We start from the raw sequence: 19,781 nt of genomic DNA on the forward strand, positions 1-19,781 counted from the left end.
GTGTATTTGAACCCTTTCCAACAATGACTGTATGGTTTTGAGATCAATCACACTGAGGACAACTGAGGGACTCATATGCAACTATTACAGAAGGTTCAAACACTCACTGATGCTTCAGAAGTAAATACGACGCATTAAGAGCACTTTTTGAATTTAAAGACCAGTACCATGCTTCAAAAGTATGTCTAGTAGTACATTATACATCAACAGTATGCAATAACATATTGAGTGTAAATCATAATTTTTATTAAAATTATTAAATGGATGTTTCCTTATTGGGAACTTTACCCTTAACCATACCCAATATTTTATTTTCAACTTTTCAATTACTTTCTTCATTTTTATTGAAAATAAATGCCTTTCCGATATGATATGAGATGTGAAAAGGGAGAAGAACAAATTCAGCAAAAGGTGGATTTGAACTTGGGTCGACCGCAGTAAAAAGACTATGCTTTATCACCTACGCCACTGGAGCTGTTGCTTAGCAGGCGTCTTTTGTAATGTTGACAAGCCCAACCACACATTGGTGGGTGGAGTTAGTGTAAATGCCATTGATGAACAACCTCATAGCCCATAGTAGGTATCTTTAAAAATCAATTCCCCTATAGAGAAAATAAATGAGATTTTTACCTCTGGAGCCTGACTATTGCAATCCTTTTCACTCATTTTCGCATGATGTGATTACCACAACACACATGCAAATCTACCCTTGAGTTTCTTAGAGCAGCCAATCATGCTGCCTACCAACCATCTTGTCTACTTTTTTTTTTGCATCATGAGTGATGTTCAAACATGCTGCCTACGTAAACAGATTAACAGGTTTTGGAACGGAACTGCAGGTGTTCTGCACCAAATATCTTGACACATAGATCTCATTATCGTGATACAAAATGACTCATACCATGACATAAGATTTTGCTCATACTGTCCACCCCTACAGCGATGGCAGAGCAGATGGACGTTAATTTACAAGCTACAAGTAGTGTAAAAAAACAGACTCTGACCTGAGTCTTGTCTGCAGGTCAATTGCACTGAGTACCCATGCAATGCAACGCTAATCATTAATCAATTGTTCAGCTCACAACCATCAAACAAGCCCTTAACCGAACACCTATTGATCAGGGTGGAGCTCCTGTGACAATTTTTGGCAGAGGTCGTGTCACACCTCATTAGTCCATCACAGGCCTATGCTGTCTTTTTCAAAGATGGAACAGGAGAAAATCTGTTCGTTCCCAGTGGATCCTTCTCTCAGGCATTTCAGCTTCCAAGGTACTGGCTCATGAAATAGGGCATAGTGGCACAGAATTCCCTGCATGTACAATTTGTGGGCCACTGGTGTTGATGGAGAAGGGTAGAGTTCTGGGAGGGGGATGAATAATGTATTGGCGAAAGGCTTCGCTGTGTGAAAATCTCTCGTTGATATGTTGGCGCTGTGTTCGCCGCCTGAGAAGAACGGGGGGAGAGACATCTTAATAACAGCTTTACCCATTCAACTCGAGACTCCACAGGGCACTAAATTGTTACCTGAGCCCAAGTCAAGTCTATGTGACTGACTAGCTAATAGCCATCTGCCTCTGCTTTCCTTTGATCTGGTGCTATTATGAGACTAAAGCCTGAAATCAACCAAGCGATTACACCCCAGAAACGAAGGGCAACTGTCTACAGATGCACTACGGAACAGCGAGGCCTTTCTAGGTTCTAATTCACAGCAGTGTACTTCATGTCCTAGTTTGCAACTCTCAGGCTAATCTCGGCAGTTTGTGGGAGATTGAGAGAAACCAAACCTACCACTTTCCAAGGAGGATTTAAGGCAAGACAACTGTGAAATTAAAGTGATGACCACTTCCACTGGGGATGACACTAATTGTTGAATTGATTCATTCCAAGCAGGGAACTTTTTCAATCTTGGGCTACTTAGTCCATCTTTTAAATGTAATCCAGAATAGTGACACCCACACTAATGAGTTCCCAAGGTAATTATTAAGACAAATATCAACAAATATCGATCACATTTCATGAAGACACATCTGGGGGCAAAGAATAGCCTAAAACTTGTCATTTAGCATCAATTAAGCTTCAAAGAGCAGGAGGCCACAAGCATTTATCATCGGATGTTCAGGTTCTCCTAGATCCTGCAGCTGCAGAGAAGAAAAAGTTAAGAAACTAGGACTTTTTTTCTGACATCGGAAATCCACAAAATCTTACTCTAGTGCACATCGGGGATAGAAAACATGTCAGAGCTGCCTATGTTGACAGTGGTTTTGGTATAACGATGAATTTCAGGGAGAAGGTATAGCTTATTTTACCATCTGGGCCTTGCAGAGGTGTAAACAACTTCGAGAAGTTTGAATTCAGATTTATTTGGTCTAAAATAAGATCGATAATGAATGCACTGCCATACTTGTAATGATCTTGGATCAATTTATGCTGCTCATAACATTACAAATGACCCCGCAGATGTTTAATTCGCATCTAAAAGAATGCAATACCACAATTCATGTTGGCAGAACTGACAGTGTAGCACCAACACTTAAATGAACACCCACCTCATTAATGTTTAGTCCACAGTCTCAATTTCAGTCAACACTTTCACTATTGTAGTCATTATGCGACTGCTGTCTTGCCAAATGAGATGCTGTGGATCCTGGATGGCATATTTACACTGATACAGCCAGAGATAATTACTCTGTTTCAAATCATAGGCAGCTGCCTAGTAAGGTGACATATTTGGAACGCTCTCCATATGCAGTATCTTTGTATGGGAGACTTGTTCCTGGAGTTCAAACAGAATAGTATGGTGCTAGCAACACTGAGACTCCCAAGGAATGCATCAACTCATAAAATGTTAATGTAAATGTAAGTTGCTTCTGATAAAAGCTTCTTCCAAATGCGTAAATGTAATTGAGACTTAACTTACGATTGATTTCAGTAGAGTTTGTCATTAGCATGCTGCTGTGATAGCACAAAAATACATAGCACATGCATATGATGCTGTCTAGGCATATTTTGAAACAGAACCTTTGTCTCTTTCAGAATGACCCAATCCTGGATATGATTATTATCTAAAAAGCATTGCAGAGATACTGAAGTCACTGACTGATCAATGACTTCAAGTCCTATCATCTCCAGAGCCTCTGCATGTTCACTCTGGCTATAATCCTTAATAAAGATGAAAACATTGTCTGTGACATTGCAGTTGATGGATCAAAGGTTCTGACCCGAGCCCGAACATCTGCAAGTGGTAGTTTTCACAGCTGCAATTTGGATATTATCCTGCTAAGCCTTCAAAGGAATTTCAAGTCATAGACGATGATGATAGAAAGATTCAAATAGCCCAATTTCTTTCCCTTTGTTCTCTGAGTTGGTCTAAAATGTGCAAGAAAGTAGGTATCGCAACTAAAATCAAAGCAGTCGTCTTACCTAACACTGGCATCAGGTACTTGCAGAATAGGATACTTAATGATCTCATTACGCATTGATAAAACTGCAGTGGGCACAGGCTAATTAGTGGTATTTGCAAGGCTATTACTATTAGTGATGTACTGACATGACAATCCTTGCCTTAAGTCTGTGATATAGGGCTGGGGATAAGGGGGGGTTATGTTAGCCTCTCACTGCCTGTAAAATGCATTGGGCAGACAGGTGAATGGTACAGTCACAATCACTGTGTGTCTGAATTTCTCTATGCGCGTGTCTCAGCTGTAAATGCTGTCTCACACCTAGACCCTGCACCTCACAATGTCATAGCAACAGAACAGAATACCCTAGCAGCGAGATAGAAACATGATAATAACTACTCAGAACACCTTGGTAACCTTATAGCAACACCATGCAGCTGGCAATACCTTAGAAACCATCCAGAACACCCTACAGACAAACTAAATGTAAAAATGAAGTAGAATACCTTGTCAACTGCACAGCAACATCCTAAAAACCACTCAGTACAGCTAGCACTGGCTAAAATGGCTTAGGAACCACCCAGAACTCCTTAGCAACCTCATAGCAAAATGTTGACAACCACTCAGAACATCTTAGCAACCACACTGAAACACCCTTGCAGCTAGCACTCTTAACAACCACCCAGAACTTCCAAGCAACCACATAGTAAAATATTAATAACCACTCAAAACATCTTAGCAACATCCTGACAATCACTTCACCAAAACCCATTACACCTTAGAAATTGAACAGCAACATCCTAAAAAACACTTAGAAGACAACACGCTGCAGCTAGTAATGCCTTAGCAACCACCCAAAATATCATAGAAATTGCAGTAATATGTTAGCAACCATTCAAAACTGCAACATCCTAACAACTCAGAACAACTAACAACCTCATAGCAAAACCCTGCAACTAGGAATGCCGTTGAAACCACCCAGAACCCTGTAGCAACCACATAGCAAAACACTAACAGCCACTCAGTACTCCTTAACAACTTAATAGCAACACCTTGCAATGCTAGCAATGCTTTGGCAACCCCTCAGAATAACACAGAAACTGCATAGTAATACGTTAACAACCACTCAGAACGGAAACATCCTAACAACCAATCATGGCACCTTAGCAACTGCACAGCAATATACGTACAACAACTCAGAACACCTTAACAACCACATAGCAACACCCTACAGCTAGCAATGCCTTAGCAACCACAAATAACATAATAGAAACTGCACTGTACTACAATAACAACTACTCAAAGCTGCAACATCCTAACAACCACTCAAGTCACCTTAATAACCTCAAAGCAACACTCTGCAGCTAGCAATGCCTTAGAAACCACCCAGAACCCTGTAGCAACCATATAGCAACATATTAACAACCACTCAGAACTTCTTAACCTTAAAGGAGAAGTCCGGTGTGATATTGACCTAAAGTGTGTTGAATCATGATACAGGTTGTCAATGAGGGTGAATAGGGCATCGAGTGACGAGCAGGAAGGAACTTATCAGGTTATCAACTTGTATCAACTTATCAGGTTGTAGTTTCCTTCCTGCTCGTCACTCGACTTATCGTGACTAAATTCAAGATGGCGGCGACCGGTAATTTTACTAAGGGGAATGTCTGTATAAATCTTCTTGTAAATAAACTACCAGTGCTTTTTCAAAGTTCTCAATGTCTCGTTTTAAATGTCAGGGCCCTTGGAAGTCTACCAATGAAGTGTGGCGCTACTTTGTGCCTCGTAAATGGTGTAAAACAGTGATTTATTTACATGGCTAGTCCGATGCCCTATTCACCCTCATTGACAACCTGTTGTTAGCATCGGCTAACTAACGCCAGATTTCGGACTGCAGTGGACAAGCTGAGATGAGCTATGAAGGGTAAGTTCACACTCGGTATCATGATTCAACACACTTTAGGTCAATATCACACCGAACTTCTCCTTTAAAGCAACACCCTACAGCTAGAAATGTTTTAAAAACCACTCAGGATAACATAACAACTGCACAGTAATACGTTAACAACCACTCAAAACTGCCACACCCTAACAACCACTCAGAGCATCTTAGCAACTGCACAGCAACATTTTAACGACAACTCCCAACACCTTAATAACCTCATAGCAACATCCTACATTTAGCAATGCATTAGGAACCACCTAGAATATCATACAAGCTGCACAGTAATATGCAACACCATGCAGTTAGCAATGCCTTAGAAACCACCAGAACTCCCTAGCAACCACTCAGACTATTTTAGAAACTGCACAGTAATATGGTAACAACCACTCACATCACCTAAGCACCTGCTCAGCAATATCATAACAACTCAGCATACCTTAACAACATCATAGCAACATCCTACATTTAGCAATGCATTAGGAACCACCTAGAATATCATACAAGCTGCACAGTAATATGTTAACATCCACTCAGAACTGCAACATCCTAACAACCACTCACAGCACCTTAGCAAATGCACAACAACAACCTAACAACAACTCAGAACACCTTAACAACTTCAAAGCAACACCCTGCAGCAAGAAACGCCTTAGCAACTACTCAGAATACCATATAAAATACACAGTAATACATTAACAACCACTCAGAACTACATCCCAACAACCGCTCAAGGCACCTTCGCAACTGGACAGCAACATCTTAATACCAACTCAGAACACCTTAACAACCTCATAGCAACACCCTGCAGCTAGCAATGCCTTAGTATTCACTAAGAATATCATACTACACAGTAACACGTTAACAACAACACAGATTGCTGAATCTTACTAACAACCACTTATGGTACCTTATCAACTGCTCAGAAACATCCTACAACTTAGAACACCTTATCAACCTCATAGGAACACCCTGCATCTAGCAATGTCTTAGACACCACCCATAACCCTGTAACAACCACTCACGGCACCTTAGCAACTGCACAGCAACATTCTAACAACCACTCAGAACACCTCAGCAACATCATAGGAACACCTGCATCACACATCACATTAGTAACCACCCAAAATTCCTCAGCAACCACTCAGAACATCTTAGAAGCTGCACAGTAATGTGTTAACAACCACTGAGAGCAGCAACATCATAACAACAACTCACAGCACCTTAGCATGGCACCTTAGCAACTGCACATCAGCATCCTAGCATCAACTCAGAACACCTTAAAAACCTCACAACACCTGCATCACTCATTCTCTTAGCAACCACTCAGAACATCCTAGAAACGGCACAGTAATGCATTAGCAACCACTGAAAGCAGAAACATCCTAACAGCCACACACGACACCTTAGCAACTGCACAGAAACATCCCAACAACAACTCAGAGCGGCAACATATTACACATTCACATCACCTCAACAACACCCTAACAACCACTCAGGGCGCCTTAGCAACCTTATAGCAACACCTGCATTGCACATTGGCTTAGCAACCACCCAGAACTCCCTAGCAACCACTCATGGCACCTAACAACTGCACAACAACATCCTATCAATTACTCAGATCACCCTAGCAACCTCAAAGCAACACCCTACAATAAACAATGCCTTAGCAACCACTCAGAACAGCTTAGAAAAATGTGTTAACAACCACTCAGAGTGGCAACATATTAACAAATACTCACATCACCTCAACAACTGCACACCAGCATCCTAACAACCACTCAAAACACGTAAGCATCTCCACAACAATGCAGCCACAGCAACTTATAACATCTTAGCAATAACAGCAATGGCCTGAAATTAGTAATGTCTTAGCAGCAACCTGGAACACCCTAGCAACATACTAACATCATAGCATTGGGTTTTGAGCTGACAAATACATTCTTTAAAAATAAAAATGAAATATCTAGTTGTCTTGTTTTAATCTTTAAAAAAGTTTTCTGGAGCAGATAAAAGAAACAAGAGCTGCAAAGAGTTTTAACTCACCAAATAAAACTTGTATTTATAGTACAAGAGTGCCTGTTACACCCAACAACTTCTGAGAGCTTGATTACATCCAAACTGCAAAAAGCCATTCAACAAACAAACTCTCATTTAATATGAATCAATCTGTTTTCTCCTTGGCTGCCCTCATCTCAGGCATGAGTGTGTTTATTTGGGTAAGACCATCTGAACAACCTAACTACTCTAAACCAAATCACATCCTCGGCAGGATCTGTTGAAATTTTGATGAGAGATCAGACAACACTCAGAGTCACTTCTCTGCAGTATTAAAGACAGGTTAGCCCTTGGGATGTCCTGAATTTTATTGGATGCACACAAAATCTATGAACAAAATCTTGACGTAAAGTACTACCAAAATAGATGATGTGCAAAATGTGAAACAGTCAAGTTACAGTAGCTGTGAGAACACTATAAACACTAGAAATGACTATGAAAGACATTGGTACAATATATTTATTCCAAACCTAAGAACATAGCAAACCCCCGAAATTAAATGGCAAAATACTAACACTCAGAAGCAACTCTAACACTCTTAGCAACTGCACAGAAACACCATTTCACGAGTTCGCCCTTACATCTAATCTGCTTGAGCGAGTAATAAGCATATTTTGGCGTGCTGTCCTGGGGAAGGGTTCCGGGCCCGGAATACAGGCCGGACCCAGAGAACTCCCCCTGCTAGTTTAGGATAGAAACAGATTAGAAGTGGGGAGTAGGGGTGGAGGAGGGATGCCAAGAAACTGTCGCTGGATGGAGGTAAGACGGCTGGCAATATATAGATGATGTGCTAATTCAATGATTGGTTAAACAAGTTGCACCTGTGCCGAATGGATTGATTATCTGATCGTGCTCCTCCCGAACCTTGTTTATAAAACATCATTAAAAACACTCTAAAGCTAGCAATGCCTTAACAACCACCCAGAACACCTTAGAAACCTCACAGAAACACCATAAAAAACATTCAGAACACACACCTTAACAACCTCATAGCAACACCCTGCAGCTTGTATTGCAATCACCCAGATTTTCCTAGCAACCACATAATAAAATGCTATCGATAACACATAACACCTTAGCAACTGCACAGCAACATCCTAACAACCACAGACTTAAAATAACACCCTACAGCTAGCAATGCCTTTAGCAACCACTCACAGCTCCCTAGCAACAACATAGCAAAATGCAAACAAAAACAGAGAATACCTTAGCAACTGCACTACAAAATCTAACAACCAACTTAATTAAAAAAACAACGGCCTGCAGCTAGCATTGCCTTAGCAGAACTCCCTAGCAACCATGGCAAAGCATTAACAATCACACAGAACACCTTAGCAACTACACAATGTGTTAACAGATACTCAGAATAATAACCGACTACAGCTAGCATTCCCTTAGAAACCACAAAAATGTTAACAATCATACCTTAGCAACAACACAGTGCATTAACATCCACTCATAACAACTTAATCTAATAACAACACCTTGCAGCTAGCATTGCCTTAGCAACCACCCAGAACTCCCTAGCAACCATGACAAAGTGTTAACAATCACACCTTAACAACAACACAATGTGTTAACATCCACTCAAAACAACCTAATCGAATAACAACACCTTGCAGCTACCATTGCTTTAGCAACCACGACAAATTGTGAACAATCACACAGAACACCTTAGCAACAACACATTGCATTAACATCCACTCAGAACAACTTAACAATCTAATAACAACACCTTGCAGCTAGCATTGCTTTAGCAACCACCCAGAACTCCCTAGCAACCATGGCAAAGTGTTAAAGTTACACCTTAGCAACAACACAATGCATTAACATCAACTCAGAACTTCTTAACACCTTGCAGCTAGCATTGCTTTAGCAACCACCCAGAACTCCCTAGCAACCACCAAGAACAACTTAACAATCTAATAACAACACCTTGCAGCTAGCATTGCCTTAGCAACCACCCAGAACTCCCTAGCAACCATGGCAAAGTGTTAACAGTTACACCTTAGCAAAAACACAATGCATTAAAATCCACTCAAATTGTGAACAATCACATAATACACCTTAGCAACTCCACAATATGTTAACAGCTACTCAGAATAACTTAACAATCTAATAACAACACCCTGCAGCCAGCATTACCTTAGTAACCACCCAGAACTCCCTAGCAAGCATTACGAACAACTTAACAATCTATTAATAACACCTTGCAGCTAGCATTGCCTTAGAAACCACCCAAAATTCCCTAGCAACCATGGCAAATTGTAAACAATCACACATAACACCTTAGCAACTGTGCAATGTGTTAACAGCCACTCAGAACAACTTTACAATCTAATAACAACACTCTGCAGCTAGCATTCCCTTAGCTACCACCCAGAACTCCATAGCAACCACTTATAACAACCTAACAACAGCAAAAAGTAAATAAATAAAACTTGACCTCAAATAGAAACTGGAAAAAAATCCCAACCCACTTTAATGTCCATAATGGGCCATTTTTTAATCTGAAATGATATTCAACAATGAAAAAGGGTGGTGTTTCATTTGTTTAATTTGTTTAATCTTCACTGATTAGCCTTTTAAACAGCTGTCCAATACAGCATCCTGAGGGTATTAAACATGCAACTTTTTGGAAATGCTCTCAGGTGCATCTTCTCCTCTAGTGGACAGAAGTTCAGTGAGCACGTTTAATTCCAATTAAATGTAGCACGTTAAAGGCTTAATGTCAGCAGTTATGCACACGTATACAAACATACTGTAGCTGAGGATAATGAAGTCGAAGGCATTCAACATCACGCAGCGCTGGGTTCTCAACCATATGAAAAAGCGTTTCCCTCGTCTCCCACAGGATAAGCGCCGTGCCACTTGTGCGCCAAAGCAATAAGAGTGATAAACAGTGCGAACTGCCACTCTTACAGGATAATCAAATACGCAAATTAGGATCATTAATAATTGTCTCCTCTCTTCAAATCCTGAGTGGACTGTAAATCGCTTCATAAATAAAAATTAATGAACAAGCCGGGGTGGTTGGCAAATCTGGCACACGAAGAGAAGATGACAAATACCTGAAGGTAGGTGTGGACGTAGGTGTTTCGTTTAGTTTCATTTCAAAATAAAGCCGCACAAAGGAGAAGTGAAAAAGACTCACAATAATGTGAGAAATGTTGCTAATCTGAGCTTTCCACCGCACTGAAAGAAGTGATATATTCCACCTCACTGCTAAATCGGACAGTGAGCCCAATTAACACAATGTGCCTAGTGCTGAAGTCTCTGTGAATCCAGAGAGAATCTATATGTGAGCTTCAAGAACAAAGATGGCTATCCACAGCTTTCTATATGACATTTTGGAACTGTAAATAAAAATTCTTATATGACATAACAGGTTTTGTCTATTGTGCTTCATGAATGAGGCTCAATGTCCATATCAGTAAAAGAACATTCATTATCCGCCTAAATGTGTAGCCATAAAGTAACCACAGTGGGACACCCTGCCAAACAGCTCTGAGCACTGTTGTTTTTGCCAACATACTGACCTCTGCGCCAAAGTCTCCTTGGAAAGCCTTAACACATATCATAAGAAGTCTTTCCCTCTAGCACTCGAGGCACTTCACAGTCAAAATCCTGTGCTTTTTTAAATAATTACACGATACGTTTAGCCAAAACATCACAACATGCTTATCTCCTCTCCAACTCAATTTCACAGGAAAACTATTTAATGAGGCGATTTTGAATAAATTTAAGCAATGCGAATGTATGGAGCCCCACACTTGACATACAGGGAGAAAAAAAAATGATATATCTATCTCTTGTTTGTGGGATGTAGGAGAGCCAGTCATGATTTAGAGGTACACATGAGGATTTGTAAAGAAAAATGTCTGTGGATTTCTATATAAGCCAAGTGGAGACTGGTTTTCGTTTGCTGTCAACAAAACTTCTAGCATATTCTTACCAGATTTTACGGCGTTTACACCAGTTTTTTGTGAAAACATTTACGACAATTAGCGGAAGCAGGATATTACAGTTTCTAAAGTTTTAAATATGGATATTTTTCCTACAGAAATACAGTGATTCACTTTATATGGCCTTCATTAACCTATAGAGTAATGCAGAGTATGTTTTAAAATGGATGGATGCACTTTTTTGGGCTTCAAAATCTCAACAGCCATTCACTGCCATTATAAAAGCTTGGAAGGAGTCAAGACATTTTATATAACTCCAACTGTATTCGTCATATAGAAGCCATATAGAACTAGGATGGCTTGACGGTGAGTAAATCATGGGTGGACATTTTTGGGTGATCTATCCATTTAAATTAAAAAAATGATTAAGAATGTTTTTCCCTCATAGTAAATTGTGGCCACATTGTATGAATTTGTTCACTTGTTTTAATTAAATGAAAACAAGGGAACAAATTAGTACAAAGTGACCATGATTTACTAAAATTTTGGGAACATTTTTGTGGCTAAGATTAATTTAAACGAAGGAATGAATTAACAAAACGAGGGAACAGATTCTTAAAACAATTCTTAATTCATGGCAACGGGAAATATATATATTTCTCGTTGCCATGATTTTTTTATTTTTTTTCTCAGAGATTGTACAAATTCATACGAATTACTCACCAATTGCCAAAACGTAAATAGTTACAAATTGCCATATTGTGTTGTGCTCTCCTAAAGTAAAAAAAAAAATATATATATATATATATATATTTTATTGTATAATGAAATTAGTTTAAGTATAAACGGAATATTAAATATATAAAAAACTATGGTGGGATTTTTTTTTTTTTAATCGAAAAAGGAAAGTCATTGAAAGAATAACTGACAAATCCAGTGGAACAACTCAAGCTGACAAATCATTCATAGTGAAACTAGAAATTTGTATATTATATTATATATTACATACGGAAATATGGTCAATTTTCAATTTTGTACAAATTGGTGTATGTATAATTTGCTAATACAACAAATCAATTTAATTTTTTAAAGAACTGACAAAATGTTTTTGGTTTGATGTGTCTTTAAAGGCTTAGTTCACCCAAAAATGAAAATTTTGTAATTAATTACTCACCCTGTTTGTTGTTCCAAACCCCTAAGACCTTCTTTATTCTTCAGAACATAATTCAAGATATTTTCAATGAAATCCAAGAGGTCTTTGACCCTCCCATAGAGAGCAAGGGTACTACCACATGCAAGGCCCAGAAAAGTACCAAGATGATCGACAAAGTAGTCCATGTGACGTCAGTGGTTCAACTGTAATTTCATGAACGCACGTCCACAAGTGACGTAGTACAGACGAAAATGTGGAATAAAGTAGGTACTTTTGTTTTCTTTACGCAAAAAAAAGTATTCTCATAGCTTTGTAAAATTACAGTTGAACCACTGATATCACATGTACTACTTGTCGATCATCTTGGTACTTTTCTGGGTGTTGAACATGGTAGTACCCATGCTGTTTATGGGAGGGTCACAGACCCCTCGGGTTTCATCTTCTTTCATCTTAAATTGTGTTCCGAAGACGAACGAAGGTCTTACGGGTTTGGAACAACATGATAGAATTTTAATTTTTGGGTGAACTAACCCTTTATGGCCAATTATGAAACAAATAAAGGTGTGATGATTATGCGAGTTGAAGAACCGCTTGGGCTGTTTCAATTTAATACATTCCTGATCCTGCCAAATAGCCATGAGCAGAGACTGATTTTGTGAACCAGCTCAACCGATTCATTAAAAAAAGCTAGACAACATTTTGTTTATAAATCGACCAACCCTACAGGCCTTCTCACACTTTTCTCAAGGAGCATGAAACAATCATGAGGTTATTTTGTTGACATACCATAGGCCCCATTAAGCAGCCCCAATTACTCATCATGTCAGATTATACCTTACCGTCTAATTTGTGCCCTAAAAGGTACAAGTCAAGTTCCAGTAATTGGCTTCACTCACTAATGAGGGAGACGTTTGGAATTAATCTTCTTTCCTTGGGGCACATCACACTTTGTTTTGCAAGACAAGCGTCTCAGAGACACAGCATCCCCACCGTTAACAGACAATTGTGTTGCTTACATATTCATTTGTTTGAGAGGTGAACGTCTTGTTGGGGGAAACACTGTGAATTAATGGTTTGAAGCCGTCTCAAGCTTTCAGCTTTGTATTGCAGGGATGAATGTGTGAAGCAATCCAAAACATTTCTCAGTGAATAAAGCTTGTTTTTAAAATACACTGATGAAACTGACAGGTTGTTATTAGAAAAACCAAAACAAGTCTTAACAACTCTTTTGTTTATTTATGCAGAGGCTGCTTTGAGTTTTTCCTGGACTTTATCTTCAAAGACTTCTTGTTTGTTGTTTTGTCTGACTCACCCGCTTCTCTGGAAATCTGCATGAAGGCCTCGACTCCTTTCTCGCCGTAGCTTCCCTCCGAGGCCACCGTAGACACGTAGTTCCACCCCATCAATTTCACTATGTCCACCATGGCCTGCGCCTGGAAGGAGTCAGGAGGTACGACGCGAGAGAAGAAATCGTACCGGCGGTCATCGCTCAGCTCTGGAGCGGTGGAGGCGTAGCTGATCTGCGGAATCTGGAACCAGACGAAAAGAAGGCAGTTAGATTCACTGTCGCTGCGGTTGCTAAACTGAGTTGGCCCAATTTTTATTTCCGTCAGCTCTTATAATGGAAAATGATGGAGTGTTCCCTGCCGTGATTCCGTATTGAATGTCAATTACTCAAACTTTCATAGGCAATTGTATCTGCCGCCTGTCTCTTTGACACGATCATAATATGAATGCTGGTCTACTGCGGGTTTTTGCAATGAAGCTTGAATCAAATAGAAACAAGGCTGTGCTGACTTTGGATTGAATACTATCAAAATACAGCAACTAGATGTATTTTGCATGACTGCATGACTATATGGTAAAGCAAAAAAGTCCTATCTGCTGGAATTTGGCATATGCATAATAAAAATTTGGTGGTTGGCACATATCAGAAACAAACAGAAATAGGCTTTCACATCACCCACCAGCTGTCGGTGCAAGCCGCAGCGCCACATTTATCATCTTGGACAAGCTGCATAATATACTCATTGTTTTTTTAGTTATGTAATGAAACAGAGAGTGCTACGTTTAAGTCGTTCACCTCAGAAGAGGTCATGCTGAGAATATACACAAACAGTAAAACGGTCGCTTAACATTGTTTAGCATAAAATCATATAGATTCTACTCCCATGTCTTCTTCAACTGAAATTTGATGATTCAACCTCTCGAAAATGATAAATTATCTCCCGAAAACAAAGCTTGTTATGAAGTTATGAAAATGTCCTTGGCTGAGGCATTGGACCCCAGATGATCATCAATGATGGTCAACAGCGTTCAGGCTATTTTCCAGTGCGCTCAATAACCACTTGCTTTGAGTCAAATTTCAGTATTAAGGGAGACCTGAATATGTAAATGTCTTCACACAATTTCAGATAAGCTAATGTGCAGCAGTCCTCAATAGCAAGCTAACAATATCCCGCATTATCCGGCAAAGCCCAGGCATGTTTTCTATTTTTCTGACAGATGCATCTTCTGAATTAGAAGTCTTGCACTCAAATTCTAAGCAATTCACAGTTATGTTATCAAGGCATGCAAAAGCACGCTGTGCCAGGCTTCATGTGACATTTGTCTCTGTTTACTCAATAAACACAGTTAGGTAACCTTGAAATGACCCTCAAAAGGCTAGTGAACAAAGGAAACATTACATTCTTTTCAAGAACATATCTGGGGGGAAAAACACATCAACATACCAATGCGGATGACTTTATAAGGGGAAGTCGATGAGACTGCAACTGGTGGGTGAAGTGGCCATGAATAATGATTACAGACCATGAAACTGTATCAAAAAGGCAAATATCTGGTTAAATAATACAAAAGGTTTGCCCCTAGTACATACAAACACCATCCTAAAGGTCAACGCTCCAGTATGCGTCTAAGAAATCCAACATATCCTTTGAAAACTTCAAAATTAGTTTGACTCAACTTGCGCTCAGGGTTTTCTTTGCAATTATCTTCATGCTTTTTTCTCCATTTGACAAAGGTCTGGGATTACTTGATCTTTGGCCAAGTCGGGCCAGATGAATTCTTCTCAAAGTTAATTCCTTTCTCTGAAGAGGGCTTCTTGCTTCGACAGCTAGCAAAGTTTAGCCAAACGCTGTTTTTTTCAATTAGCCTTTTGATCTCGCTTGATTTAATGGTGAGCTAAGCTTTTCCATTAAATCATTTGGTAAGTAGGAAGATATACAGTATAAGGGACAGAAACGTGGGGGTGGAAGTAAGACCTGCACCATTGAAGACAAAAAAGTGAATAAACAACAGTTAAAAATTGAAGCCCTTATTACCGCAGTGAAAGCTCTGTGCTGTATTGAACGGTGCACTGTCCTAAAACTCTTTTGCAAGCTGTCAGTTTCTTTGCTAATTCTTTCTCCTGGCACACAACTACATTGGCTCTTGCAGCGTGAATGCAATTTTCGGAAATCTCAGAAACTTTTGGAAGAAAAAGGCAGAACAAAGCATATTTATGCACTGAATATTAAATTTTAATTATGTTATTGCAAAGAAGAAACAAAATGCAGCATGGAATGGACAAAGAATTATGGGGAAAAGAGAGAGGAAAGGAAGCTAATGTGATTAGATTGGTTCAGACTTTTCTTGTCTGCGGCTCAAGGAGTTGGAGAGGTCATGCTAACTATTAAACTACAAACAGAATTAAATAACACAAACCCCATGATTTACTCACCCTCAAGCCATCCTAGATGTATACGACTTTCTTCTTTCAGATGAATACAATCTGAGTTGTTTAAAAAAATGTCCTGGTTCTTTCAAGCTTTGTAATGGCAGTGAAGACTGTAAAGGCTGTTGAGATTTTAAACTCAAATGAAATTATAAAAAGTACTCCACACGGCTCCGGGGGAGTACTTTACCAGCAACATCATGACCAGCTAAGGACCAGCATAAACCAGCAAAGGCCCAGCATAAACCAGCTAAGGATCAGCAAAGGCCCAGCATAAACCAGCTAAGGATCAGCAAAAGACCAGCATATACCAGCTAAAGCCAGCATCCCAGCATCAAAACCTACATAACCAGCATATGCTGTTTTTTTTTTTTTTTTTAACAGGGATCTCAACAGCCGTTAAAAAGCTTGGAAGAGCCAGCTTTTTTAAATATAACGCCTAAAAGAAGAAAGTCATATAGGATGGCTTGAGGATGAGTAAATCATGGGGTAATTTTAATTTTGGGTGAACTATCTCTTTAAAATATTGAAAAATCGTCAAAACAAAATCAATTTACTTGAGAAGACTACATAAAAAATTAAGACTTGTTTTCAGAGAATGTATCTTTAATACAAGAACATTTGTCAGTTTTTACAATCACAATTCTTATGAATTGGAAGTCATGGAAGTAATGGAAAATTAAAAATGTAGAAGTTGTGGAAATGTATTAGTCAGAATATGTGGGGAAAGTATTACTTTCTGTCAGCCATCCTGAGAAACTACTTCATTTCATGAAACCAACACACAAACTTAAACAACAACTTAATTGCATTTTTCTTAAAGGTAATGGAATGCTCAACCTTCCGTTTTCCCAGAGTTTTAAATCAGTTAATAATAAAGTTTCACAGTTAAAAATGTATGAGTCATTCAGAAAACTAATAAATATCTGTATGACTGTGTTTTTGTTTGTCTATGGAAGACATTTTTACACTACCATCGCCAGCTGAAGCAATTACAGGTTGCCTCTTTTAACTCAACTCAAGGTAAGAACTTGTCATTCAAACCATTCCAATTCAAAGACGGTTTCTTCCACCTGCAGCAAGCTTTGACTCTCTGCACATTGAGGAGTCTGAAGGAACAGACCTCGTAGCCCCAAAAGGGGGAAAACAGAGATTGGCTTGAGGTGAGGCCTAGAGCTTTCAAAAGCAACACCTCTCCTCGTATCTCCATCTTTCTTTCACAGTCTTGTCTTTCACACTCGCTCACAGACACACAAATAATATCAAGGCTTTGGATCGTAGCCTTAGCCCTTGTAAGCTGTCAACTGTGTATTTATGTGTCTGTGTGGATGACAGGAAGGGCCGTGATGAACATTGTTCGGCTTAGGGATGGCGCCCCATTATCGGACTCCATTATCTTGTCTATCAGGGTGACTGATCTGAAGGTGGCGGATACTGTGTCCACAGAATCCAGGGGCCTGTCTTGTGTCAAGTCAGGAGGTGTAAGAATAAGGTGTCCTGTCGGGCTATCCGTCAGGTGAAGGTGTCTTTTATTCAGCCACACAAACAGAGCCAGAAGAATCTCGTGGCTTCTTGTGGCCTTCTCGTTCTGAAGTGATTACTGGTGTCACGGTTAAAATTGGTGCCTAAAGCCAGATTGCCCGTGTGACGATCAGATAATTCTGGGACTGCAAAACTTGGAGGCACTTTAACTGATGCAGTTTGCTTCAGTTGTCCCTCCCAAATGAGAAAAAAGACAGGACCAAGATTGTACATTCTCTTTACTCAGTTTATGCCAAAGCAGGCTTGCATTTACAAAATCCATTTTGTTTTCAAGACACTTGAGTCGTATTATCGCCCCTAAATAGCTTCATACCATCTTGCGCCTCACACTTTATGCTTATCTTCCAGTGTGATTCTCCTTTCTGAATTACGATCAAACCCCTTCCAAAGTACTCAGTCCATAAATAAAGGTGCTGCGCTATCTGTATTTGAAGAAGGAGCTTCTTCAAATAAATGTCTGGACCAAGCCACCAGAAGCGAAGCATAATTTTCTTTTCTTTTTTTTTTTTTATTTAGCATTGCTATCATTTTTATCTATAGCTTCCTTGCGGGCTAGTAAACTCCTAGGGTTGTCACACATCCAAACACACATCCTCATAAGTCAACATTTGCTGTTCAAAACAACCTGAAGGTTTTTTTTTTCCACCTGCCAGTGCTTAATGCGGTCATGACCTTGGAGTCCTCTGCCTCGGCCAAAGACAGATGAGTTTCAGTATAATAGATCTGCCTTATGACCGCTGGGGGTCATTTTTTGCATCCACTTGAAAGGTCAGGTGTGTTGACAGCGCTCATAAAAAGAAACAGATGAGGTATTTGACAATGGACTGACCCGGCATTGATCGGAGGTGTAGTGCCTCTACCTGAGTGAAATAGGGAATCACCACAGACCGAGGCTACAGCATTGGATGTGTGACGTGGTGGATGACATTTCCAGTGACATTTTCTCCACCTCCATTTTCCACCCAACACGAACAGAACTGGTGACATTAACTTTTATGGTGGTTGAGAACTTGTAGAAGTAGCACCATTAGAAAGGTGAAATTGTAACTGGATATAGATTGTCATTTCTTTCCAAACTTCTGACTTTATTCCAGTGAACATAAAAGCATAAAAGTTCTGACAAATGGTCACGTTACTCTTTTCCATTCAACAAAATGACGTCAAGTTCCCAAAAGGTAAAAAAAAAAAAAAAAAAAAAATGCCATCAAAATACCATAAATGTCAACTTGTGCAGAATATTTCACGTCTCCTGAATTTTGTGTGAGGAACAGACCAGAATTGAGCTATGATTCACTGGAAAAATGTACACAAACTCACGTTTGTACACAAACTTAAATTCATATTGACAACATTTATGGACCTTCTTTGTCCTTTTTCAGAGCTTACAGCTTGACAGGAGATATACTTTCACCATTTTTTTTTTTTTTGATTGACCAAGCCTGTTCTTGGAAAAGAGTCGACAAGAACAGGCTTGGTCAATCAAAATTGTATTAGTCGCTTAGTTGCAGAAAAAAAATAATCCACAGGAAGTGGCGAAGTCACTCCGTGATGAACAGTTCTGATCTATGTGGTAATATAATACATCGGGCAGGACATCCAAATGCTTACCTATCATTCATCTACCTAAAATATGGCTTTTCATCTGAAATATGGTAGTAGTAGCAACTTTATATGGTTGCTCAATCTAATGTTAACCTAGGAAAATATGCGATATTCAAGTGTCACTCACTGCATGCCAGATGGAGGCGCCAGTGTGGTCACTTGCTCTTTAAATACTCATGTTTGGTCATACAGATAAAAGTGATACATCTTTTGAATCTGTAGGCACTCTGTTTATTCGTGTGCACTCAGAATAACAACGAAATGTTGCGCTTTTATGAAATAATGAAAGCAATCAGGATGCACTTTCTGCCATCTCAGTCTCTGTAAACTTGAGTGCGAAACTTCAAAATTCCATGTATACTTGTCTTACAGACATGAAAAATATAGGGTATCTATAGAGAACGAAATGTCTACTTTGTCTAAATGTCTACAAAACAAATATTCTCAGATTAAGTAGTCCATATGA

At 39.4% G+C, this 19,781-nt stretch overlaps 1 protein-coding gene across 1 annotated transcript in view; it reads right to left on the bottom strand.

Moving 5' to 3' along the window:
* Nucleotides 1-1,177: 1,177 nt before the first annotated feature.
* The window catches only part of LOC141338163 (metabotropic glutamate receptor 7-like), an 89,363-nt gene continuing 70,759 nt past the window's right edge, over nt 1,178-19,781 (bottom strand). The window contains exons 2-3 of the mRNA XM_073843720.1: nt 13,769-13,985; nt 1,178-1,443 (exon numbers count right to left, since the gene is read on the bottom strand). Coding sequence (XP_073699821.1) covers nt 1,178-1,443; nt 13,769-13,985 — 483 coding nt within the window. The remainder of the gene's footprint in view (nt 1,444-13,768; nt 13,986-19,781) is intronic.

The sequence above is a fragment of the Garra rufa genome, chromosome 7 (assembly GCF_049309525.1).
Source record: "Garra rufa chromosome 7, GarRuf1.0, whole genome shotgun sequence".
Taxonomy (NCBI): Eukaryota; Metazoa; Chordata; class Actinopteri; order Cypriniformes; family Cyprinidae; genus Garra; species Garra rufa.